Source organism: Lissotriton vulgaris, chromosome 9, assembly GCF_964263255.1.
Source record: "Lissotriton vulgaris chromosome 9, aLisVul1.2, whole genome shotgun sequence".
Classification (NCBI taxonomy): domain Eukaryota; kingdom Metazoa; phylum Chordata; class Amphibia; order Caudata; family Salamandridae; genus Lissotriton; species Lissotriton vulgaris.
In genome coordinates, this window is record NC_141697.1 from 713970229 (window position 1) to 713996545 (window position 26317).

At 45.2% G+C, this 26317-nt stretch overlaps 2 protein-coding genes across 2 annotated transcripts in view; both read right to left on the reverse strand.

Annotated features, from left to right (window-relative positions):
* The window catches only part of CCDC61 (coiled-coil domain containing 61), a 786500-nt gene that overhangs the window by 527788 nt on the left and 232395 nt on the right, over nt 1–26317 (reverse strand). The window contains exon 6 of the mRNA XM_086938445.1: nt 18422–18638. Coding sequence (XP_086794571.1) covers nt 18422–18638 — 217 coding nt within the window. The remainder of the gene's footprint in view (nt 1–18421; nt 18639–26317) is intronic.
* Nucleotides 2205–4766, reverse strand: LOC147692154 (uncharacterized). The gene has a single exon (XM_086937380.1). It carries the CDS (start codon nt 4764–4766, stop codon nt 2205–2207), a length of 2562 nt encoding a protein of 853 aa, XP_086793506.1.

The window sequence follows — 26317 nt, forward strand, 5'->3', positions numbered from 1 at the left end:
ATGTGAGTTGGAGGTTTGGGGCAGGGGGGCCTCACAGAGTCTTTACTGCCAAAAACTATCTCACAAATGCCACAGATCTGAGGGGGGTTGAAAGTCAGGGGATCTATAGTGTGAGAGCAACAATCAGATGGGGGATCAAAAGCCCTTAAGTCCTCACCTGACCACACTATCCTTCCACCTTGTGTTCTATTACCGGCAGCATAACTGGCCCCGGCCGCGGTCTGGTCACGGACGGGCGCAGACGGGCTTGCCTTAGGAGCGCCTTCGGCGCGCAAACGGCGCTACCGCTGCGCTCGTCCGCTGCGCTCGTCCGCTGCGCTTCCGGTGGAAGCACATAATGAATAGGGGAGGGGCGAAGGGCGTGGCCTGGCTGTTAGTGGGCGTGTCCTGGGTGTCCCGGGGGGGGGGGGAGCGTCAACACCAGGAAGTGTCCCGCGGCAGCGATGCCTGCAGCTGCGCGGGAGTGCCCAGGGAGGAGAGGTAGGTTTATGTATCAAGTCACACAAAATCACACTCAAAGGTAAAAGCTGTCTTAAAATCACAAATTACAATAATTTAAAAAAGCGAGGATCGCCACTCCCGGCTTCCGCCTCAGGAGGTCGACGTGGTCCTACTCGCGCTGTTAGTGGCGCGCTTTTTGACTGTTTGTAAAAAGGGGCGTGGCCTGGCTGTTAGTGGGCGTGGCCTGGGTGTCCCGGGGGGGGCGTCAACACCAGGAATGTCCCGCGGCAGCGATGCCTGCAGCTGCGCGGGAGTGCCCAGGGAGGAGAGGTAGGTTTATGTATCAAGTCACACAAAATCACACTCAAAGGTAAAAGCGGTCTTAAAATCACAGAAATTACAATAATTTTAAAAAGCGAGGATCGCCACTCCCGGCTTCCGCCTCAGGAGGTCGACGTGGTCCGACACGCGCTGTTAGTGGCGCGCTTTTTGACTGTTTGTAAAAAGGGGCGTGGCCTGGCTGTTAGTGGGCGTGTCCTGGGTGTCCCGGGGGGGCGTCAACACCAGGAAGTGTCCCGCGGCAGCGATGCCTGCAGCTGCGCGGGAGTGCCCAGGGAGGAGAGGTAGGTTTATGTATCAAGTCACACAAAATTACACTCAAAGGTAAAAGCTGTCTTAAAATCACAGAAATTACAATAATTTAAAAAAGCGAGGATCGCCACTCCCGGCTTCCGCCTCAGGAGGTCGACGTGGTCCGACTCGCGCTGTTAGTGGTGCGCTTTTTGACTGTTTGTAAAAAGGGGCGTGGCCTGGCTGTTAGTGGGCGTGTCCTGGGTGTCCCGGGGGGGGGCGTCAACACCAGGAAGTGTCCCGTGGCAGCGATGCCTGCAGCTGCGCGGGAGTGCCCAGGGAGGAGAGGTAGGTTTATGTATCAAGTCACACAAAATCACACTCAAAGGTAAAAGCTGTCTTAAAATCACAGAAATTACAATAATTTTAAAAAGCAAGGATCGCCACTCCCGGCTTCCGCCTCAGGAGGTTGAAAGCTAGGTGTCTGAACAACTGAATGCAAGTCGAAACAGCCTGAGAGGTTTCCTCGAAAGATGGAGCCTTGACTAGCCAGTCGTCCAAGTAAGGGAACACCTCCAGGGAATGTGTCCTTAGAAAAGCTGCCACTGGTGCCAACACCTTGGTGAACACCCGAGGTGCAGACCGAAGGCCAAATGGAAGCACCTTGAATTGGAAATGGCTCTTGCCCACTGTGAACCGCAGATATTGTCTGTGAGCTGGGTGTATCGGAATGTGGAAATATGCATCTTCTAAATCCAGGGAGGCCAAGTAGTCGCCTGGGTTCAAAAGAGGAAGAATTTCCTGGAGAGTGACCATCCTGAAATAGAGTTTGATGAGATAAGTGTTGAGCTCTCGTAGGTCTAGAATGGGGCGCCAAGTCTGTCGTCTTCCGCACCAGGAAGAACCTGGAATAAAAACCTCTGCCCCTCTGAGAAAGAGGTACCGGTTCTATTGCCCCCTTGAGGAACAATTGATGGGCTTCTAGATGGAGCAGTCCCAGATGTTTTGTGCGGATGGCGCCCGGAGCTCTTGTTGGAGGAAGATCTTGGAATTCCAACGTATAGCCACTCTGTACAATATTCAGGACCCACTGGTCCGATGTTATACACCTCCAGCTGTTCAGACAAAAAGATATCCTGCCCCCCACCGATGTGACTGGGAGGGAAGGAACAGCAGGTAGAGCCAGGAGGCCGCTATGCGCTGTCATGTCCTTGACGGTTCTGACGCCCTTGCGGAGTTTGGCGAGAGTAAGACGCCGATTGTCCCAGCCGTTGATTGGAGTACTGGGTCTTATAAGACTGGGACGATTGTGAAGAATATCTCTGCTGGGCGTTGCCTCTATACGAAGAGAAACCTCTGCCACGAACGCCTTTAAATGGGACCTTACGGTAGTTGAGAGATCCCAGTGACTTCGCCGTGTCGGTATCTTTCTTTATATTCTGCAGGGCATCATCAACATGCTTACCAAAAAGCATTTCTCCATCAAATGGGAGGTCCAGGATCTTATTTTGGACCTCTTGACGAAACCAGGTGGCTCTCAACCAGCCCTGGCGACATAGCACCGCTGACCCCGCTAAGGCCTGAAAAGCAGTGGAAGCGATATCCATCGCACAGTCGATGACTTCGGAGGAGGATTTTTCACCCTCCATCAGCACTCTCTTGGCCTCATCCCTTGTCGCGTCTGGCAATTGTTTCACAAACGGTGCCATGTCACACCACATCTGGCGATCGTATCTGCCTAGAATGGCGAGAGAATTCGCTGCTCTAACCAGCAAGCAGGCCATGGAAGAAAACCTCTTCCCCATGTTATCCAGACGTCTACCGTCCTGGTCTGGAGGCGTAGTCAAAGGTGTCGTTGGATTTTTTGACTTGCTTTGGGCGGCCTGAGAGATGACCGAATCAGGCTTCGGCTGACCAAGAAGATAAGCTGGACTGCCTTCCGGAGCTTTATACTTTTTTTCCAGTCTGGGAAGCACCGGAATCACAGTGGCTGGATTCTGCATGATCTTCATGCCTTCCTCCCACACATGTTCGATTATCGGAATGGACTTTACAGATCTCCTGTATTGCTCCTTGAAGTCATAGAGGAAGCATTCAGACTCCTCTCTCGTAACCAGCAGTCCAAACCTATTTGCCGCCCTCTCCATCAGGTGATGGAACCCCCCTATGTCCACAGGAGGGGATATAGATGTATCACGACCAGTGGCGTCTGGGTCTTGTAGCTCACTGTCACCCTGATCCAGATCTGGGTAATGCAATGGATCAGTCAAGGGATCCACTTGAACAGCATCATCGTCCGAAGAGGTATCCTGCTGGACAGGATTGGTTGGTTCTGGATCCGGTGTTCGAGATCGGACCAGAGGTATAAACGGAGGTGGGAGGTGGGGCACCACCTGCGAAGGAGGCGGACCAGTAACTGACTGTGCTTGTGGCAAACCCTGAGGAGGAGGTTGCGCAGACTGCGTTGAAGGTTCCGAAGGAACCCTGTTTCTATAGTCCTGCAACATCAGCTGAAGATCAGAGAGCAGAGAGGCGGGCATGGCCACCATGTCCTGTCCTAAACCAGTGAGACGTCGCTCTTGTGAAACATAGTGCAACTGTTGGTCTCCTGCATGCTCAAAATATTCCTCCGTGTCAGTGTCTTGCAGTTTTACATGCAAGTCTGAGGTACTGTAGGCGTCTCCATAATGGCCAAACTCATCCTCCTCTTCCTCAGACTCATCATCCAGGAGCATATTTGGTGGATGCGACGACACTCTTCGAGGAGACGTCATTTCCGGCGTAATTTTCATCCTCTTCAGTGGAAAATGCATCTTTTGACCCGTCGACGGTCTCGTCGTCGGAGCCGCCGTCGACGGAGCAGCAGTCGTCGAAGGTACAGCCGCCGTTGTCGACGAAGTCTTGGTCGTCGACGGGATGATCGTCGGCGGTTTCGTAGACGAACTCGTCGTCAGAACCATCAGCGTTGACGTCAAAGTTGTCGTTGGCGTTGACGTAGTTTTCGTCGTCGACGAGCCCATCGACAGCACCTTACCGGAGCTCATCGTCGTCGACGTGGAAGAAGCAATCGTCGACGAACCTGGAACCTTGAATGACGATGAAGACGTCGACGTGGAGATCGCTACAGACGACGAGCCCGTCGACGGAGCCAAGGAAACAGCGGGAACTTTCACAGAAGTAAGAGTCCTCGACGTACCTGACGTATTCGTCGTCGACAGATGCTGTTTTTTCTCCCGACCGATTCCAGGAGTGACAGAAGAGTGTTTGTCACCGGCCCTCTCTTTTTTGGACGGAGGAGAAGTAATGGATACCTCCATTCTGTCCTTTGAGGCTGTAGCCAATCCAGTAGCCTGTCCCTGCCTCTCCTTTTCACTTCCGTGAGGAGATTGAAGGGGACCAGCCCTCTCAGACCTATCAGAGATCTTGTGAGGGGCCTTAAGAGGGGGCTCAACCGAAGAAGAAGAACCAGGGGGAGACCTACCCCTCTTCCTGGACTTGTGAGAGGACGCCAGAGATGTTGAATCCTCTTCATCTGATGAAAGCACCTCCTTCATCTTTTGAAGCCAGGTCAAAAGTCGACCCTCTCTGTCACGGAGAGTCTTGGTAGAGAAGGTTCTACAGATTTTGCAGTCGGTGGCCGTGTGGTCCGGGTATAAGCAATAAATACAGTTGTCATACTTATCCTCCACAAAAAGTCGTTTTTTCCCACAAGAGGCACAGGACCTGAACAGGGCCTTCTTCTCCTTGTCAGACATCTTGATAGTAGTTGAAAAAATTGAAGAAATAATCCAAAATCCAATAAGATTGTAGAAAAGAAACTGAGCAAAGCTCAGTGGAGACTCCCTAGCACAACGTTCGGTAGAAAAATCTGAGGCTCTGAGCTCTCTCAGGAAGGTTCTAGAGGGTGAGGCTGCTCTGATTGGTCCTGGCAAAAGTTTGGTCTCTTTTACAGAAAGAGAGTGATAGGATACAAAATGAGATGAGGCTTAGGCCTGTTTTTCTCTTTTGTTTCTATGGTTTTTATACTACCGAGGCTCCCATTCCGACGACCAGGAATGATACAAAGCATGGGAATCTATAAAAGTTCCAATACTGGGGCAACTGAATGTTTTTCACTGCTGAATGCATAATATCATTTTTTGCAAAGCGGCAGTGAAAAATATTCAGTTACAACTTGGCCATACCTGAATGGCAGAATCGGGACCTCCACTCCCGGCATACTGCTTACTGGAAAGCAAGTGCCACGTGGGGATTAAAGGTGGTAGGTCCATGCCAGGTTTTACTGAAGGCCGCCCTATGATTAAGGTGCTTGGAACGCCGAAATGCGTCAGGGAGAGAGATCCATGGTTGATGTTGTGCCTGAATAAAAGGTTTTGTAAACTGAACCCTTGTGGAGTGCTACTTCAAAAGCTCGGGGCTTTCTTTTTGACATTTACATACATGGCGCTTCTGGCCATGTAAGTATGCACCGCAACTATAACTGGACTTTGTCTGCGTGGCCGGTTCTCAAACTGCAGCCTACAGCAGCAAGAGGGGTAGCAGATTGGACAACGGAGATGTGTGACCCGAGGCCCACCGGTGGGCTGTGAAATGAAATGATATTATGCAAATCAGCAGTGAAAAACATTCAGTTACAACTTGGCCATACCTGAATGGCAGAATCGGGACCTCCACTTCCGGCATACTGCTTACTGGAAAGCGAGTGCCACGCAGAGATTAAAGGTGGTAGGTCCATGCCAGGTTTTACTGAAGGCCACCCTAGGATTAAGGTGCTTGGAGGGCCGAAACGCTTCAGGGGGAAGAGACTCTTCGGATCCATGGTCAGGGCTCGACAAATGTACTCGCCCGCTCGCAAATGCGAGTGAATTTTGTGCAGGTCGAGTCAGTTTCAAGGCCTACTTGACCGGCCTGGCGAGTGCTATCTGGTAGGTGCAGTAGCATGTGAAAGGCACTAGGTGGCAGCATTGCGGTGCGGTGCGCGATGAAAGGCTTTAGGGGGCAGCATGTTCATGCACGCACGCACGATAGGTGGAGTGCAGGTGGTGCGGTGCGCGGCGAAAGGCTTTAGGGGGCATCATGCACACACTGCCTATTGTTTGGGGGCCAGGGCCGTCAATCTTGTAGCGCGCGAAAGCGCTACCAATGACGGCCCTGGCCTACACCCGCGCTGTGCTGCTTAAAGTGCAGCAGTGACGTCCTAGCACGCCACCACACGCGCTCTCCTCAGTGGAATCGGGACTCGGGAGAGAGTGCAGGGCGATTTGGACTGCAGCGGTGAGTCAGTTTTGACAACTTGCGTTTACATCCTTTCGTCAAACGAGGCTGAGCTGACTGATCCGATCCACTGAGTGAAGTATCCACGCTTTGTGTACATTTGTCACCCTACAAAGGTGATTGTGTGTTTGCAGTAAGAACCATTTCCCGCTCCTGACGTGATAACACCAACAAGCACACCCATGGCGGCTTCTATTTTGTGCGTGCCCCGGCAGCGGGGACGTGGCAGATGGGGTGATTTCCCGCTCCTGGAGCTACCGGCAACGATAATCTGTATTTAGTGCACGCATCGCACAGCCCTGCACACATTTACATTTTGCAGTGATATTGCGAGTGCGGCCTGCGTGCGTGACGGGGCTCACCATGCACGATTAATTGGATAAATAAGAGCGGCGAAGGGCTGGAGTTATGAATGGTTTGATAACCCCCAAAGAGCCAGGGTAATGGGGAGTTAAGTTGTCGATGGAGCAAGGTTACGCAGGAGGATTATCAGGGAGGGGGCACTACAGTGTGCCTGAACTTCATTGCACGTGACCCAGAGCTGAGAGGCAGCGCGGTGAATGCATTACAACCTAGCGCAGAGAGGCACGCTTAAGATCCTTCCCTCTGTGTGCGCCCTGTTAGACGGCGTCACGGCTTATTGTGTTATGCATTGATTTGTTAAGCTGTGTCATGCCATTTTATCGTATGGCATGTCTAGCTTCGTTGTGCTGTGTCATGCCACGTTTTCCTTTGCCATTCCTGATATGTTCTGCCTAATTCCATTTTCTACATGACCTGAAAAGATTCTGAATTGCCATGCAGTGCTGTGATGCACGCATTAGACAACATGTAAAACATCGTCACGAAACAGAGCACGCCTGAACTGCTACCTCACTGAAGACTCGTGTTGGCATTAAAAATATTTTACACAACACACTCAGTGAGCCACATGCATACCTATGATTCGCTAGTCCATACAACAGACACAATGTTTTCCGTCTTATTATGACCGTATTCTTACAAACATCGTGGTTTTCAATGGTGTGTGAATGTAACGTTTAATGGGCATTTTTAACATCTAGCGCCCAGTCGCTTGCTACCTATAGTAGACCTATCACAGCATCTAGGCAGCAAGCTCATTTTCTTCTTCCCTGCTAATTTGTCATGTAGTCCGCAAAGGAAATGTGGCTGTCTTTAGGCCTAGCTCCGGCTCCCTCCCTCCACCCCCATGGCGATGGCTGATTTATATCATGTGTGCAAATGTGTCAGAGCTATCGCCACGCTTTGTGTACATGTCAGTCACCCTTGCTCCGACTCCCTCCCTCCACCCCCACGACGGTGGCTGATTTATATGGGCAATGACCAGAGCTACCGATTGTGTTTTTAAATAGCAGTCAGAAGAGATTCGGCGCTCAAAGAACCTCGGCGCTGCCAATCAAATAAGTCCGGAACATATGTATAACAGCAATCACTAAGGGAGCGGCGCAGAGAGTGGTAATATCCTGCCTGTTTATCTTGTTGTGGAGCGCGGCATCTTTATTCCTTAATTAGAGCATTTGTTATCGTTCAGCCTCTGCGTCCACTTTTGTAGCAGCTTGCCTTTTCCTGCCACGTTATGTTCCGAGTGTATTTCATTGGTCCTTGAGCATAATGAGGTATTTCATGTGAAGAATTTTTAATGGGTTGTGAGTTTTGAACATTGGTATGACTCCCCATTGTAGAACCTGGATGAGCCTAGCAGCCCAAACAAGTGAGATTTATCCAGTGCACTCTCGGACAAATACAGCTCTTTAATACCTTCATAACTTTAAGTAAAGTTGCTCTAAATGAATCTCGTTTTTAGGACACAAGGGAACCCAGTAGGGGACCTTCGGACCGTGGGTTACTTAACTTATTTCGAAGAACAGGGGTCCTAAGGAATCAAGATATAACAGGAAAATAGCAATATAGACTACAATAAGTACTATATTTTTGAAACACGTCCAGCCGGGCGTAAGTTTATTCATAAGATAACATGAAGTTGTGTTGGCCCAAGGGGAGGCCAAAAATAGTGGCAAGATAGGGTACAGTCCTGTACCTATCCCGAAAGGTTAAGAAAAGATAAACCAGGAAGAGGGAGATAGAACAAGGAAAAAACTTTTCAGGCAAAACAAGAAGTTTTTGAGCCAATAGGTGACTTGTAGTTACAGTAAATACAGTTACAACAAATTCACCCTGCAGTGCCAACAATTTCAAATAACCATATTAAATAATATGCTACACTGCTTATTGCGTCGACGTTTCGATCCCTAAGGGCTCATAGTACAATGGGATCATCATCAGGACTATTTTTACAGTTATTGCCTGCAATACATAAAGCCTGTAGAAGAAAAGAGGGAGATAAAAGACAATTTTTAGGCCTAGGCCCACAGCAAGGAAAAAATAACCAGAGAATACTTGACAGGGCACAATTAAAAGTTAAAAACGGCCATTATTTGAGCTCGCCGGTTCTTTGCTGGTGTGTTTGTGATTTAAAAAAATTCATTTTGTACAGGTGAAAAAGTGCTGAAAAAACGGCGCAGTGACATGGGTGTCATTCGTCACGACTTGTGCTGTATCGATGGTGACATTGGGGTCGCTTTTGTTGCCTTATCGTGCTTTGTGAATAAGTGACATAGTGAGTGAAATAGTGCCTAAGAGCAGTCACATTTCAAATCAGAGCAGGATTGACTCATTGGGGGGCCGGGGTCTACTTCCCTGTGCAACGTGCTGGGTGCTGCCAGGTTAGAGGTTGTCGTGCTGCCATTTGCTGCAAGGACAGGGGTTTCAAAGTATGCTTCAGTATGCTGGGAGCTGCCAATTACAAGGTTATGCATGCTTTAAGGGTTGCGCAATCAAGGTCATTTACGCCCCCACGGGTAATGCTTAGCTGGCGCTATAACTAGATGCCTTTGCATAGAGTGGTTTAACACCGGAGGAACAGAATTTCTACCCGGTTTGCAGTATCAATTGCAAGGGAATATTAGAGCCTTTAGGGCGAGCAGCCACGCCCACTCGGGCAGGTACTTGAAAAACGACGACGGTCGGCGTGTGCTCATTTTCAAAAGTCAGCCTATGACAAAGGGCAGGAGCCCGTAACGCGTCGGCTTTTGACTTTTCAATTTGAAGTGCTGCTGGCGGTGCATTCACTTTGTTTGTGGCCATGAAATAAAATAGTGCAGAAGATTTCACCCGTGTGGGCTCCGTCTTCTTGAGGCAACTCTTTACGTTGGATGTGAGCGGCGTGCCTAGCCGCGATGGAAGCCCCGCTGCTGCTGCGGACCCTGATGTCGCCACACTGTGTGTTTGCTGTTGGGACGTGGTGCTGCCTTTTCAGGACCAGTAAAAAGAACTTTGCGACTTGCACCGTACAGACAAGCCACACACCTGGGAAATTTGAAGGATTATTTATGACATGAGCACATGCGGAAACTCACTGGAGTGATATTTGAAACTTCACTTTGTTTGTGGCCATGAAATAAAATAGTGCAGAAGATTTCACCCGTGTGGGCTCCATCTTCTAGAAGCAACTCTTTACGTTGGATATATATATATATATATTCACTGAAAAAACCATAGGTTATAGACCATATATAGTTAGGAATTCGCATTTACAAAACCTTATTTTACTCACACAAAACCATTGAAATTCCATATATAGTTAGTTGCACTAACTATATATCGCGCACCCGCAATCCACTGCTGATGATGTCACATATTACATCATTCATGACATGGTCAGTGACATCACTGATGACATCTCAAATGACATCACTGATGACAACATCCAGTGACTGTATGTTTCTGTAAAGTTAAAATATGTCTTACATATTGAAGAATGAGTGGATGTATAAGTGTCTGGATGAAGGATTTAGTAGGTGCATGACTGACTGTATGAGTGAGTGATTAAATGTGTCTCACTGAGTGCATGGGTTAGTGACTAAACTGTCTTAATTTGTGCATCATTATGTCTGTTGTTCTGTAAACTGTTGCATGTGTTGATAAGTAGCTATATGAGTAACTATATGGGTTATTGATTGGTTGCCCAAGTATTTGTATGGGAGACTGAGTGTATGTGTGGGTGGCTGGGAGGTGTATGACTCTGTGCATAGATGTGTGAGCAGTTGATTCACTAGATGTATGGTTTCAAAAGTGCATGTGGAAACAGCTGTATGGGCGGTTGACTGTGTGCATGAGTGTATTGGTGAGTGAATGGATATCTCAGTGCTACATGTCAAAGTAAGTACATATGTAAAACACAGTACATGTGAGAGTTGACATATATAAATAACTGTGCATAAGAGCCAGTGAATGTGTGAGTGGCCGTATGGATCATTGTGAACTTGTATCAGGGATTGTATAAGAGAGTAAATATGTGTTAGTATATGTTTGAATAAGTAAAGTTTGTATAACTGTATAGTTGAGGAAATGGAGGTGTGATTGATTCTTTGCATGACTGACTAGGTGTGTGAGTAACTCCATGGATGAGTGACAGTCTGTGAGTGTCTGTTTACACTGATTGTATCTAAGCTTATATTAGAGTCTGAAGAGGTTCATCGTATTATCACATGAATGATATCATCAGTGATGTGATCAGTAATGTCAAATGAGATATCAGTGATGTCATCAGTGATGTCATTTGAGATGTCATCAGTGATGTCATTTGAGATGTCATCAGTGATGTCATCAGTGATGTCACTGACCATGTCATGAATGATGTAATATGTGACATCATCAGCAGTGGATTGCGGGTGCGCGATATATAGTTAGTGCAACTAACTATATATGGAATTTCAATGGTTTTGTGTGAGTAAAATAAGGTTTTGTAAATGCGAATTCCTAACTATATATGGTCTATAACCTATGGTTTTTTCAGTAAATTTTCAATGTTTTGTAAATGCTAATTCCTAACTATATATGGTCTATAGCCTATGGTTTTTTCAGTGAATATATATATATACATACATATATAAACATATATCATCTGTATATCTATATAAATACAAACATAAATGCATGCATACATATACTTATATGCATACAGATGCATGTTATTTACATGAAAGTTGAAAAAACACTAATAAAAGCAAAGCTAAAAAGCCACCTCATTACAAACAGAATGGCTTTAACTTAAACGAGGGCGAGATCTATTGCATTTTCAATGCTTGTTTACTTTGGTTCCATCAAGAAGGCATTCAGATGTGTCACACATTTGCCATAAATTCTGAATGTTAGCACTCTAGTTGCACATTAGATCACTGTAGTAAAGCTACTGCTCACCAGGGACGTCTGCTGCTGGTATTCAAAGTGCATGTTTTAGTCTGCATGTCAGAATTTTTTTTATGAAATAGAAGAGGATTTGAGAAGTCACTCAAAATGATCCCTAATTTTTCTTTCTGAAGCACTAATCATACTTTCTATGGCAAAATTAACCCCCTCATGTTGTTCCTTTTTAAATTGAGTGTTTTCAGACTTACCACTTCATTCCAATCAGGATGGCTTCTCGTGTGCCATACTTTTGTCATAAGTAAGACTGTTAGCGCTCTAGTTGTTCTTTAGAACACTCTGGGACATTCTGTCATTGGGCTATACTTGGGGTACATCTGGGTGATATTTGGGCTACATTTAGGCTCTTTTGTCTCTGGTGGCCATCTTGGGAGACTGTATGTCAGAATTTTTTAATGAAATTGAAGAGGGTTTGAGAAGTCACTCAAAATGTGCCCTAATTTTTCTTTCTGCAGCACTAATCATAATTCATATGGCAAAATATACCCCCTCATTTTGTTCCTTTTTAAATTAAATGTTTTAAGAGTTACCACTTTATTCCAATCAAGATGGCTTCAGGTGTGCCATACCTTTGTAATAAGTAGGACTGTTAGCGCTCTAGTGGTTCTTTAGAACACTCTGGGACATTCTGTCATTGGGCTATACTTGGGCTACATCTGGGTGATATTTGGGCTACATTTGGGCTCTTTTGTCTCTGGTGGCCATTTTGGGAGACTGCATGTCAGAATGTTTTAATGAAATAGAAAAGGATTTGAGAAGTCACTCAAAATGTGCCCTAATTTTTCATTCTGCAGCACTAATCATACTTTCTATGGCAAAATATACCCCCTCATGTTGTTTCTTTTTAAATTAAATGTTTTAAGAGTTACCACTTTATTCCAATCAAGATGGCTTCAGGTGTGCCATACCTTTGTAATAAGTAGGACTGTTAGCGCTCTAGTTGTTCTTTAGAACACTCTGGGACATTCTGTCATTGGGCTATACTTGGGCTACATCTGGGTGATATTTGGGCTACATTTGGGCTCTTTTGTCTCTGGTGGCCATTTTGGGAGACTGCATGTCAGAATGTTTTAATGAAATAGAAAAGGATTTGAGAAGTCACTCAAAATGTGCCCTAATTTTTCATTCTGCAGCACTAATCATACTTTCTATGGCAAAATATACCCCCTCATGTTGTTTCTTTTTAAATTAAATGTTTTAAGAGTTACCACTTTATTCCAATCAAGATGGCTTCAGGTGTGCCATACCTTTGTAATAAGTAGGACTGTTAGCGCTCTAGTTGTTCTTTAGAACACTCTAGGAGGCTGCAGTAGAACACAAAGGAATCAACTGACAGTCTCTGTCCTTGTTGGATGTACATGTTTTACTGAGAATGTCAGACTTCATTTTCACATGACTGAGAAAGATAATGTGAATTTACAGAAAATATGCTTTCAGTTTAGCTTATAGATCTCCTTCCAAACCACTGTGGGAAAATCATGAGATATTAGTTTTCTTTCAAACAATATTCATGATATCACAGCAGAAGGTTTTTTCACATGGTAAAATCACCTTAGAACCCACCACAATTCCTAAAACGAGTATGGTACCATCAACAAATGATTTATAATGTAACTAAAGTCCTAAAACCCTCTATTAACTACAATGCTTTTTAATGAGGTGCTATCATGTATATTGGTCCCAAGATGGCTGCCAACACTTCTTGGATGAAGAGCTGACAGCCAATCAGATCAGATGTGTGGTTAGGCTCCGCCCAGATATATATCTTTTTTTGAACCTAAATTACTCAAAATCCACTGGAGCACATATATTGAGACCTAGCAAAGGCACATCGGGCTAACTATATATACCTACTGGGGAAGGAAGGAAGGAAGGAAGGAAGGAAGGAAGGAAGGAAGGAAGGAAGGAAGGAAGGAAGGAAGGAAGGAAGGAAGGAAGGAAGGAAGGAAGGAAGGAAGGAAGGAAGGAAGGAAGGAAGGAAGGAAGGAAGGAAGGAAGGAAGGAAGGAAGGAAGGAAGGAAGGAAGGAAGGAAGGAAGGAAGGAAGGAAGGAAGGAAGGAAGGAAGGAAGGAAGGAAGGAAGGAAGGATGGATGGATGGATGGATGGATGGATGGATGGATGGATGGATGGATGGATGGATGGATGGATGGATGGATGGATGGATGGATGGATGGATGGATGGATGGATGGATATATATATATATATATATATATATATTTTTTTTTTTTTTTTTTGTTCGAGGAAGGAATTATGCACTCACTGGAGAGTATTGCCACAAATATTTAATGAGCCACAAACAAATGCTCTGACAAACGTGTTTCGGCTACAAGCCTTTGTCAATTTCAGTTACATTGGCACTCTGCTGGTTATTTAGTTAGTATTGTATCCTGCGATCCCCAGCACCCTTTGCTCTCCACACACCCAGGGATACCCTGCAATCGGGAGGAGAAAGCTGGTGGAGCACCTCATGGCGGAATGATGGAACTCTTGGGTGTGCTTTACTGCAGAACGGCCACCCAGTGGGGTAAGAGGTGCATCACGCAGGGCAGGAGGATGAAGCCTGCCAACTGCTCTGAAGAGCTAACAAGATGCCCAGCAGTTGATCAGGAGCACTGCGTGGCAGACAGATGGGACCTAGTCAGGTCCTCTTTATTGCAGAGGAGTGGTAGACTGGGGAGAAGCACCACCACAAAGGGCAGAATGAAGAATCCCGCCAGGCACTCTGAAGTGCAGAGGAGCAGACCAGCTGGGAAAGAGGAGCACCGCAAGGGGGAAGATGACTGAGGAGATGCATTGTTTTTTGGATATTTACACATGCGAAATGGTATGTGCTGACACTAACACTGTTAGACAGCCCTGTCAGCAGATGTCTAAAGCTAGCTGAACCACAGGAGCCAAAGGCTGAAAGGGACTGTCCAAAAGCCCCAATCTGTAAATGGATATATGTAGATGTTCTGTTTTGTTGTGTGGTGACAATAGTGCTCACTATTCAGCTAAAGCTGTCTGTAGGCAAGACCTGAAAAGATATAGGATTGACTTGTCACAGAAGATCACACTCCTGAACAAGCTTTATCCACTGTCAGAGGCAAATAAATTAGTGATAGAAACAAGGAGAGAAATGTCTGTCTTCCAAATGTGGTAATTCTGGGGACTGAACAAAAATGAATGTGAGAAAAAGTAAGTTATTACAGCCAGTAAAAAAATACCGGGCAGATAAAAATTGCAAATGTAAGTTTCTGGTGTGACAAAATGTTCCTGGGAAATGCCAAGAATACTCCGGGATGTCATGTTTTATGTTTCAAGTGAAATATGAAAGGGCTATTCCTTGAGGGCTTGTAAGGTGGGCAGAGAAACAAGGAAAATAAGCATGGTTGATCCTGAGAAGAGTAAAGGAAAGAAACCAATATGATAGCAGGCTCCAGTTCTCATTATACTTTCATAGGAGAAGACTTTTTTAAAGCATTAAACGGAATACACTCAGTAAATCTGAAAAGAGGTTATGACTGAGGAGATATGTTAAACAAAAATTGATAGAGGTAAAAGGAGAATTCCATGAGAAGGGACTCTTTACAAAAAACGCCCCACTTAGATGTCAAAGGATGGCTCATGCTTGTTGGGGTGGGGTGAACATAAACCTTCCCATAGTATTCTAGATTCCAATCACCCTGACCAGGTGATCTGCTCAAATGAAATCAGGTTTGTGTAGGAAGACAAGTGGGAGAGATAAAGATCAAGGTATCACTGGAACAAACTGTTATATATGTAAGGGACTGTCGAAGAACTGGATGTGTTCGTGTAATCACCCCTTGCTTAGATATAGTATTCCTATATCTAACCTCATATCTAGACACATATACACCTATAAGTCACTCCTATGGCAGGTCCTAACAATCCTGGAGGCAGAGTGCTTGGTTTTATGTGAGATGAGGCTTTAGCATGAGCTGATCCTGTCTGCAGCTTTCGGAACCATGTCCTTATATGTGTTCTAGGATATAGCCATACCATATACTCTTAAGTGCATTATGAAGCTCGTGGTTAAATGCTAACTCTGGTTTGGCTGTAAACAAAACATGTTGTGTAAGGTGTCATACGCTTTGGAATACTACCCCCTCGCTAGTTCTGGCGACAGCGGTAGCATTCCACCCTTCTAGAGGGAGAAAACATTTTGTTCCTACTATTCCTGGTTAAAGTTAACCAGAGCCTCAGCATCACAAAATGGATGCTGCTGCCACAGACACGAGTCCGACCTCCTGCTGTTGGGAGTTCTTCCAGCGAGGGAGGCTTGGACAAAAGGTTTCCTATCTTTAGAGGTGCTAGCACCACCCCAGACAGGCTCTTGTGTATTGGGGCAGGGAGGGCTGAAAGAAACAAGACACTGCCTGGGGCACACAAGGTGTCCCATGCATAGTCCAGTTCAAACCGGTGCTGGGGCACTCCAGCCCCAGCTCTGGCGCAAAACTGGACAAAGGGAAAGGGGTGTAACCACCCCCTTCCCTGGTCCCACCCATAGGAGGGACCTAGCAGGTAATCCAGCCCCTAAATTTGGTATATAGGTAAGAGCGGAGTCCCAAGACTTTAGATTTGATCCTGACTGAAACTTGTAACGAAACGCTGGACCTTCGACGTTCTACCTGAAGATAGAAGACTGAAGAATCTGCCTTGTGGTCAAGGAGTGACTACCCTGCAGAAGCATGCACCATCAAGCGATCAAAGGTTTGCTTTGTCGTCGCTCCTGCCGGAGCCCGTACACAGAGCCTCACAAGACCCGGACTTCCAGACTTCCTTCAGCCTGATCCACAGCCACAGCAAAGCTGAGACCCGTGGAGGCGACGTGAGACGTGGGACCGGCCATCTTGGAAAGCCAGCGAATTGATTTCCGTACAACTTCTGAGGCACCCTCGAAGTTGTGCATTGGGGATTGAGAAGCCCCAGCCCTGAGCATCATCTGCACCAAAGATCATCCCTCAACACTCCACGAGTGCTGTGAGGGGCCCTATTGCATTTTCCTGCTCAACGCGTCTGTCCGGTCACTTGCCCGTTGGCTAGTGGCCTCTGTGACGACAAAACCCTGAATTTCCACCACTGGTCTGGTTGCTCCAGACTGGCCCCTGCTCCCCTGAAAAGGAGCAGCCCATCAGGCCTTGCTGGTCTGATTAAGAAGTCATCTTCACTTCCTGCGTGGGTTGCCTTTGCCAAGGCTTGTTGACTCCAATCTGGAAGCAGACACCACCGACAGCGAGAGCCTTTGTGGGACAGTCCGTGCCTGACTCCTGGTCATCGTCAACGCCTCCTGGTCCACGTGGCTGCAGAGACAAGCTTCACGACATCACCTGATTGCTTCACGACGTCGCCTGGTACCTTCCTGGTCACTGGCTAGTGACCCAGACTCTGTCCCCTCTGCTTTCAGGTACTTTTCATCCTCGATCCGCCCTTTGATCCAACCGGACACTTCCCTCCTGGTCGCCTGCAGCATCTTTCTCCAAGGCTCCATGGGATTCAGCGACAAAACCCGACACACTTTGATACCTATGCACCCGCTTCTCTGGGTGAGGTAACGCGAGTACTTCGGTGCTGCTGTGGGTAATAACTATCCTAGTGTCTAACTTTCAAGTAGCTTTCTCCTAGTCCATCCGGAAGTGACCAAAAAGACCTAGTTTCCAATTCTTTCGTTCCCATTCTAAATTTATGGTAACTTGCGTGTGTGTAAAGACACCGCACACGCCTCCCGTGTGCCTCCTACTTCCTATCCTTTGGTAGTACAGTGTAGCCCCAGCGATTCCCCAGGCCCTATGCCTATCCTTTGTTTGTGACGTGGTTTTTATACTACTATTTTAATATATGGTTTGAAATGCCCCTAGGGCTCTACTGTATTTTGTGCAACTTATTGTATGATAGTTAAGTAACTTGTTATATGCTTGTGCCTCTGATCTCCTAAAGAGCTCAGAGGGGTTGTTTAGAAATAAATACATATATATTTTATATATATCTTGTGTGGTGTCCTTTCATTTGGTATTCAAGGGGTTACATATGGTAAAACAGCTGGCTTTACATGCCCTCTGAAGTTTTAGCCTAAGACTGCTTTGTCCATGCTACCTCTAGGATAGCTGGACTAGAAGGTTGACTTTACAGCCATCACCATAAGGGTTGTTTGGGCTGATACAGGGTGCCCACTAGAATAGTGGACATCACATATCAGGCCAACTTCTCACATACGTAAGGGAGACAGGAAGTATCTCCCTGTGCATAAAACGTAAGTGAAAGCAGGTGTGGTTGTCCTGAAAAGCTGCAAGGTGTGGACACGAGTAAAACGGATATGGTAGAGAGTGGTCTTAGAACTAGAGTATGTGAAAGATAGGGCATGACTTTTGTTGAAATAAACAACATTAGTGCAAACTAGAAAAGGAGATTGGCAAGAAAGCCTTATCACAAAGACTACGTGGCTGACTAAGAAATGGGACATTTCAATTTTAATTGGCATGATTATGAATCTTACTTTTATGTCTAATTACGTATTTTGTTGGTTGTATTTTTTTATGACATTACAAAGAGTAACCAGGCACGTTTGGCCATTGTTCCCTTTATTATCCATTCTGTTATTCGGTTGTGAAGCTGTTCCTAATGGCATTATTGCATTAGTGTAGCACAAGGGTATTTGATATTTATGCGAGAAGGGTCCTAAGTCTGTATGAACTGCCATCTGCTGCAAGTTGTGACTGCTGCATGGATATGCAAATATACTCTGATACGGTGTGCTGCCACTAGACACGGAGCATGAGTTTTAACAGGGGTTGTGATGTGCTAGGTTATATTCCGTTCTGATGAGCTGAATTGTATAGTCATGAAATTACCTCATCTGCAAGCTGCCGGTATTCCAGATTCCGTTTATTAGAAGATCTTTGATGCTTGGTTCGCTCCTTTGCCAGTTCTTCCTCCAGAGTCTGCACAATCTTCTTCAGGATGCGGACTTCCTTCAATGCTCCACCCTTGCCTAAAAGCTTTGCCTCCTCTTGTAGATGAGATAGTAATGCTTCTGCATCTTGTTTTTCTTCAACTACTCTTGCAAGTCTGTAAGGAAAGTTGCACACACTTTATTATTACATTCAATTTCCTTTATTATTTTGAGGGCCTAAGAACATGTTTTACTATTTAACAATTTTAGAACAGATTAATTCAAGGCTGAAATAAGTGAAGCTCTGCAGTCGCAATCACCAACTCATCTAAGCATTGGCAGAAGTACCCTTGCTCTTTCAAAGATCAGAATTATAGACAATTCAACTAATACCAAGTATGCAAAAGAACAGGCTCTTTCCTTCAGGAATATGATGGATACCACAGATTCCTTATCTTAACTGCGTTCCGAGCAGACACACTGGATAACGTTTTTATTAGTCACTTAGCACCAGGCGGAATCATTACGATGATGTCCTTTTTGTCCATATGCCATGCAACTCAGATTCAAAGAGGTACATAAAAATTGAGCAAAACAAAATAACAGACATTGCCAAATACAGAGAAGACACGAAGAATCTTCTGGGGCATTTAAATCTTTTCAAAATGTTTTACTGAAGGTGCGTACCTTGTTCTTCTAAAGCATACAAGCTCCCACAGATCCCTCACATGAATCCTCCCTAGGCATGGCAGAAGGGTATGGACTGAGGCCTCATCCCCGAAAGTGTGGATAGAGGACCAAGAAGTGTTGCAAACTGATAGCATAGGTACACTTCTCAACCGAGCCGGATGTGCAGACACTTCTCTAGGGGAGCAGCACTAGCCACTTCCGGACAAGGCTTCTCCGTTGACTCAAAGCCGAGTTTGCGATCATTAGAGAAATCCAACATGCAGTGGTTTGAGTCTTAACTGAGGTGTCCATTCTTGGGCCTTGACAAGATATAATGAGGTCATTACCCTTTCTAAATTACTTAGACCTAAGAATATAGTGATTCAATCTTTTAGGGTCAAGTCGGTGAAGTATTTTCCTACTTCGGTGCATTAGAAAAGAGAAAAAGAAAATTGGTAATGAAATGGATTGAAATATTAAACTTGGATGCCAGAATTAGCTGAAAAGGTTTCAGCTACAGTAGTAACATGTAGTCTGCATGATTTATAGCGAAAGAGCTGGATGCAGAAAGCTAGCCCTCACTTACTCCTCTAGCTGAAGTAGCAGCAAGAAAAACGAGCACTGGCAAAGCCAACAAGTCTGGCCTTTGTTAGGGGAATATTTGGTTTTGGCAATGCTTTTCACAAAACAAATGTCGCTGTTTTCAAGGAACATTGTCTGCATCTCAGCTGTGAACTAAAATAGTCAGCTTGAAATACTTTTCATGATATTCACTTTTAAAATAAAAAAAGTTTAATACTCCAAAAAGTGTGGGCGAAGGGGTTGGAGTAAATACATTTTTATTGATGAGCATTGGGCAGACAGAGCTTTTGGCAGATAATTCAAAGATTTGGGGGAGGGGGAATGACAAGGGCGATGCAAACTCTTCCAGAAGGAGTGAGTTCTGAAAGAATGAGGGCACATAAGTTACCCAGTTCCTTGCGTGCGTCACACATCTAGTCCATTGTTTTTAAGGGGCATGCTGAGATTTGAAGTCCTGTTTAACCTATTACAAAATGGTAAAAACACGTCCCACAATCAAAATAAAAACCCTGGTCTGCATGATCCTCCCTCGTATGGGACTGACAAACCTGAATGCTCTAAAGCATTATATTGTAAAAACAAAGACAAAAAATACCTGCTTGCGAAACAACTTAATAAAACAAGCATTGGCATAGCCAATAGGTCTCGCCTTTGAGACCTTATAAGTGTTTAGCCATGCAACAGTTGATGTTGTTGCATTAAGGATATTGTGCTGCATAACTAAAAACTTATAAGGTCCCAAAAGCTAGACCTATTGGTTATGCCAATGCTTGTTTTTAATTACGCCCATCTGAGGAACCAAATCCTGCTTGGGGCATATTTCCAGATGTTTTTGAAAGAATTAAGCCCTTTTCCCCTTTTCTATCCCATTACATTGTACATGTTTCCACAAAATGTAAATTTGCAGGGATAAAACCTGCATATTTTTATAGCATGAAATTATGATGACATGCAAGTAACACAAATCGCTCTCTGCAAATTACATGTCTTGGCCGAGTTGACTTAGAATGCAAATCATCGTGTTCTTTAAAGAAAAGCGAATTCAAAGGTGAAAGAAAGCCAGGAACCTTTGTGAAAGGTAAAAATCTGAAACTTTGCAACATACTTTGGGTAAAAAAGCTTGGCAACCCCCTAACAACGTGAAGATGGGACATTAACAACTGTTAATGCCCTGCACAAAAAGACAGTAATGTAGTGGCTCCGACCCTTCTGCTCTCCCTCCCACTGTTTAAGTCTCTGTCTATCCTTGTCGGTGCTAACACAGTGTAATCAAGCACAAAAAAAACTTCTTGTACAGGCAGTTAACAGTAGTTATTGCCTTCACTCTAAGCATTCTGATACAATTAACCAATCTCATAGTTTAAAATGAACGGCTAATACTTATAACAATTGCTATTAAAAATGTATAGAAAACATTATTATTTATATATCATTATCTATGCTAGACAAGCTGCATCAAAGCACCTTAAAAGGTATACAAAGGCTAAGAACGAAACGGAGACAAAGAATGCAATGGAACACATTGAGAAAGAACAGTCTTAAAGTACAATTTGTGATTCCAAAGGAAGAAAGAGTACACTACTCCTGGCAACACGAGATAACTTTGATAAGTTTCAAGTACAGCAAAATTATTAGAAGCAACCTCCTCGCCGCTAACATAGGCCAAACGCTCTCAAATTTTGACCTTCCTACGTCTTAAAATATTTTTCGAAATGGTTGAACAATTAAACTGCTGGACAGAGTACGAAGAAAAACTTAATCTGTCATTAAAAACGATCTTGGCACATTGATATGCGTCCATCTTTTAGCGTTAAATTTCGTATTTTATTTATTTTCAAAAGTGCTCTGAATTGCCAAAGCAGCTAATCTTAGCGCGTGAGGGGGAGTGCGAGAGAACACACAGCGATTCCTTTGCGGGAGCGAGCAAACATATGTTGCCAAAGCTCGCTCCCGCAAGGGAATCGCCAAACGTGCACGCATTGCCATTGAAAGCAATGCAATGCGTGCACGTTTTTGGCTGGAAAGCTGAAGCGCTTTCTATAGGTCTTTTTCCTATGCAGCACATGCACGCTGCGTAGGCGAGACTTTAAAAAAATTAGCAATCCTCTCTGGGGCTGACACTTATTTTAAAATGGAACGTCAGAGTTTTCCTCGCAACTGAAAACCAGGATGTAACACAGTGCCTCCCTTGACCCCTCTCTACTCCTAAAGAGGACTATTTCCAGCTTCTCAATGTCCATCTCACAACTGACCAAGATGATGGAGGAGTCCAACCTGTCTAGCAAAAAGAAGCTTTCAGTGTTGCCCGGTCTGCAGGTTAATTAAAAGATAGTAAACGTCAAACCTAGCTGTTTATTTGATCAAAAGGTAGAAGCGCACTGCATTTGCTTCAAATGCATTGTGCTTCTACTTTTCAAACAAATAAACAAAAGAGCTTTCAGAAACGCACCCAGCTCCCTAACAATGAAAAACAAAGTTTTACTTTTGTCAACACCCACTCACTTTCCAACATAAATAAAAAAAACTATTTTAAACAAGGAGCTTCACAAAGCTTTCAATGTGCCACAAAACCTCGAGCAACATAAAAAGAATAAAAGCTTCACCATCACAACAAGAGACGAAAAGAAGACCTACCTGAAACACATAAAAATAGTGTGCACAAAGAAACGCAAATGCAGTCAAGTAAAAGGCTACACATAAGACGGGCATGCACCGTGGGGAGCAGCAGCATGCGAAAAGGAGGGACAGAGGCTAGAATAACCACATACAAGAAAGCCTTTGCCAAGGACGCTTAAAGTTACCAACTACAAGCGATGAGCGAGCAGTTAGCCCACAGAATGAATACAGTATGTCTCGAAGATACAGTGCATGCACTGCGCTACCTAGACAAGACCTAAAAAAAGGAACTTAAGGTGCATCAGCCAATGTGGAGGAGCCATCAAGAAAAGTAAAACTGAATTGCGATTCCATTTAGAAACACAAAATAGCCTTGGTCAGATTTTGTTCCTTAAGGAATCTGTCCACTATTTATAACCTAAATAAATAGCCTTGCTTGAGAGAAAAATAAACAAGCTGAAATAGTGTCCTAAACACATGTGACTGTACCAATATTAAGGGCGTTCTCCACCAAGGAAAAGTCAACTTGCAAAACCTGAAATGGTTAGACTTATAAAGGGACAGCTGACAAAGTAAAACACCAAGCTGCAAATACAGTCAATTTACTTGAATAAAGTGCCCTTGTAGGTCTATGAACATTCAATATAAAACCTCTTGAGGAAGCTGATATGATATAAGAATAAACCATTCAAGTTCCGGGCTTCAAAGATGAGGACCTATAGATTTGGAGACAACCCTCCGTTTTGCGTCAAAATTTTCTCTCTAAAGTAGAGTCTACATAGGTGCACCACTAAATCAGAAGGCCTGGATGCCATGGGCAACACGCGCCATTCAAAGCATTAGTAATAACAGGCACTGGAAGAATAGCACATTGTAGGGTATACCTCTCTACAGGATTGATAAGTACTAGAAAGGAAATGGACAAATACCATCTTAGCAGATGAATTTCCATATGAAACAAATCTTCATACATATTAAATGTAAAGAATGGGTATGCCCAGAAGCGCATACTCTGTTATCAAAAACACACACACACACACAAGAAAGGTACTCCTCACATATAAGAGCATGGCTTGTAGCTTGGCTAAAAACAATGAAGTAAATTAATCTCAGGATCTGTGTGAGAAGCTGTCAGATTTTGTTCATGACAAGAATGCTAACTTGGTCAACAAACCTTCGCAGACAGCGGGCGACACCTCTACAATCAAAAACATCCAGAAAGACTAAGCATGGGCTGCCTGTTTATCAATCAAGGAATGTTAGGTTTTCAATGTCTTTATCTAGGTACCCTCATTTTCTCCTCTGGATAACTGCTCTCTGTAAAAGTTGAACAAGCTCAGCCCAACTATACTACCCTTTTTGACTGCCCTTTGCAACTCATCTCTTACATGTGGAGCTGTTCTGAAAACTTGTGCTTGATTTTCCTCTATCCTTTGTTTGCCAAGCTGACGGAAACTGTAGTTGATCGACTCGGTAGAGACTCACCAGCTGCCCCACAAGGCACAATTCAGCTTTTGTTTTGTTATGGAGTATATAAGGGGTATTATGGACGTAGGTGGAGTGCTGGTCCTGATTTTGCTACCTCCGTCAGTGGCCTTTGACACCATCTCACATGCCATCCTACTACAACGGCTAACATCATCTAGGATAACCAGTCTGGTCTGGAAGTTGTTTTTTACCTCCTTCCTGTCAAGACTTAAACTGTTCAAAACTGAGCAGCAAGATTGATCCTGGGCTGGGGGCGCTAGGTGGTGCACAAGCGGAATGGCCGCCATAGTGTGAGGCTCCGTCCGTCCGGCTAAAACTTTTTCATTTATCCTCTGTCCTGCCTCACTATACGCCTGATCTGCTGCATGGAGGAGTAGACGAAGGTGAGAAGAACGAGCTGTGCTAAAATCAACGATATTCGCACAGAACTAAGGCGCCTGCAGACGTCGTGACGAACAAGTTACTTACCTTCGGTAACGCTTTTTCTGGTAGATACTATATCTGCCTGTGGATTCCTCACCTTGTGAATATCCCCCTTGCGCCAGCAACATTCGGAAATTCTTTTTCGTAGCCTCGCGCCGACGTGGATAGGACGTCACAGAGACACGGCTCCGCTCGCGACTCCGCTGACGTCACCGACGCCTACAAAAGGCCCACGCCGGCGTGATGACATCAGTTCCGCCTTTTTTCTGTGCCATCGAGGCACACGGACGGGCCAATGACAGTAGATATATACAAAGTATACACAGTATACAATAGTCAAGGCAAAACACACAGTGTAAAGCAAATGCAGGAAAGCAAATGAAACATTTCCTTGACATCAAAATAAATATACATTACAGTACAATAACTCTGGCATAGAAGAGTGGACAACGGGGAGGCGGTGGGTCAGTGAGGAATCCACAGGCAGATATAGTATCTACCAGAAAAAGCGTTACCGAAGGTAAGTAACTTGTTCTTTTGAAAGATACATCTGCCGTGTGGATTCCTCACCTTGTGAATAGAGTCCCACAGTAGTCCCCACTCCCGGAGGAGGGTGTCCACTCTTCTAAACCAGGAAATCCTGAAGGACAGAGCGCGCAAAGTGGCCGTCCCTCCTGACTTCGGTATCCAAGCAGTAATGCTTCGCGAAAGTGTGGAGGGAAGACCAGGTTGCCGCCCTACAAATGTCCTCCACAGGAACACCTCTAGCCAAAGCAGAGGTAGTTGACTTAGCTCTAGTGGAATGAGCCCTAATACCCTCTGGAGGTTCCTTACCGGCCAAAGAGTAGCAGATCTTTATACACAGAACGATCCATCTTGATAAAGTTCTTTTATGGACCGCTCTTCCCTTCTTGCAGCCAGGAAAGCCAATGAAGAGTTGATCGTCCAAGCGACAGTCTTTAGTTCTGTCCAAATAAAAAGACACCGCCCTCTTAGGGTCCAGACGGTGCAACCTCTCCTCCTCCTTGGAAGGGTGTGGGGGAGGATAAAAGGTAGGGAGGGTAATGGATTGACCAAGGTGGAAAGGAGTCACCACCTTAGGAAGAAAAGCAGCCCTGGTCCTTAGAACCATCCGATCAGCATGTATGGTCAGGAACGGGGGCTTGGAACTTAGAGCTTGAAGCTCACTCACCCTCCTTGCCGAGGTAATTGCAACTAGGAAAACTGCCTTAAAGGTTAAAAGCCTCATAGGACATTTATGAAGAGGCTCAAAGGGAGAGCCCATCAGAAAAGTCAGAACAAGATTCAAGTCCCACTGAGGTACAATAAAAGGGGTAGGAGGAAACTTGTTTACAAGACCCTTCAAAAACCTCAAGACAACAGGTGACTTAAAAAGAGAGGGCTGATCAGGCAAACAAATAAAAGCCGACAGCGCCGAAAGATAGCCCTTAACTGTGGCAACTGCCAGCCCCTGTTGCGCCAAAGAAAGAGCAAACCGGAGCACATCTGATAAATGGGCTCTCAACGGATCAATATCATTCTCACCACACCAAATAACAAACCTAGACCATCTATAAGAATAGACAGTCTTAGTGGAGTCACGTCTGGCAGACAAAATGACATCCACTACATCAGGTGTGAGAGAATAGGAAATCAGGTTGCCCCGTTCAATCTCCAGGCATGAAGGTACAATGTCTGGAGGTGGGGGTGTAGAACCTGCCCCTCCATCTGAGAGAGGAGGTCTGCCCTGAGAGGGAGACGGAGCGGCGGGTGAGAGGAGAGGTGGAGTAGATCTGTATACCACACCCTTCTTGGCCAATCCGGGGCGACCAATATGACTTGGGCCCGGTCTTGGCGAATTTTCCTCAGAACCCGAGGAATCAAGGGTATGGGAGGAAACGCATAAAGGAGTTGATTTCCCCAACTCAACTGAAACGCGTCCCCCAAGGCTCCTTGCATCGGATACTGGAGACTGCAGAATAGCGGGCAGTGAGCATTCTCGCGAGTGGCAAACAGGTCCACCCGAGGAGTCCCCCACGTCCGAAAGACGTGAAGAACCACCTCCGGATGAAGCCTC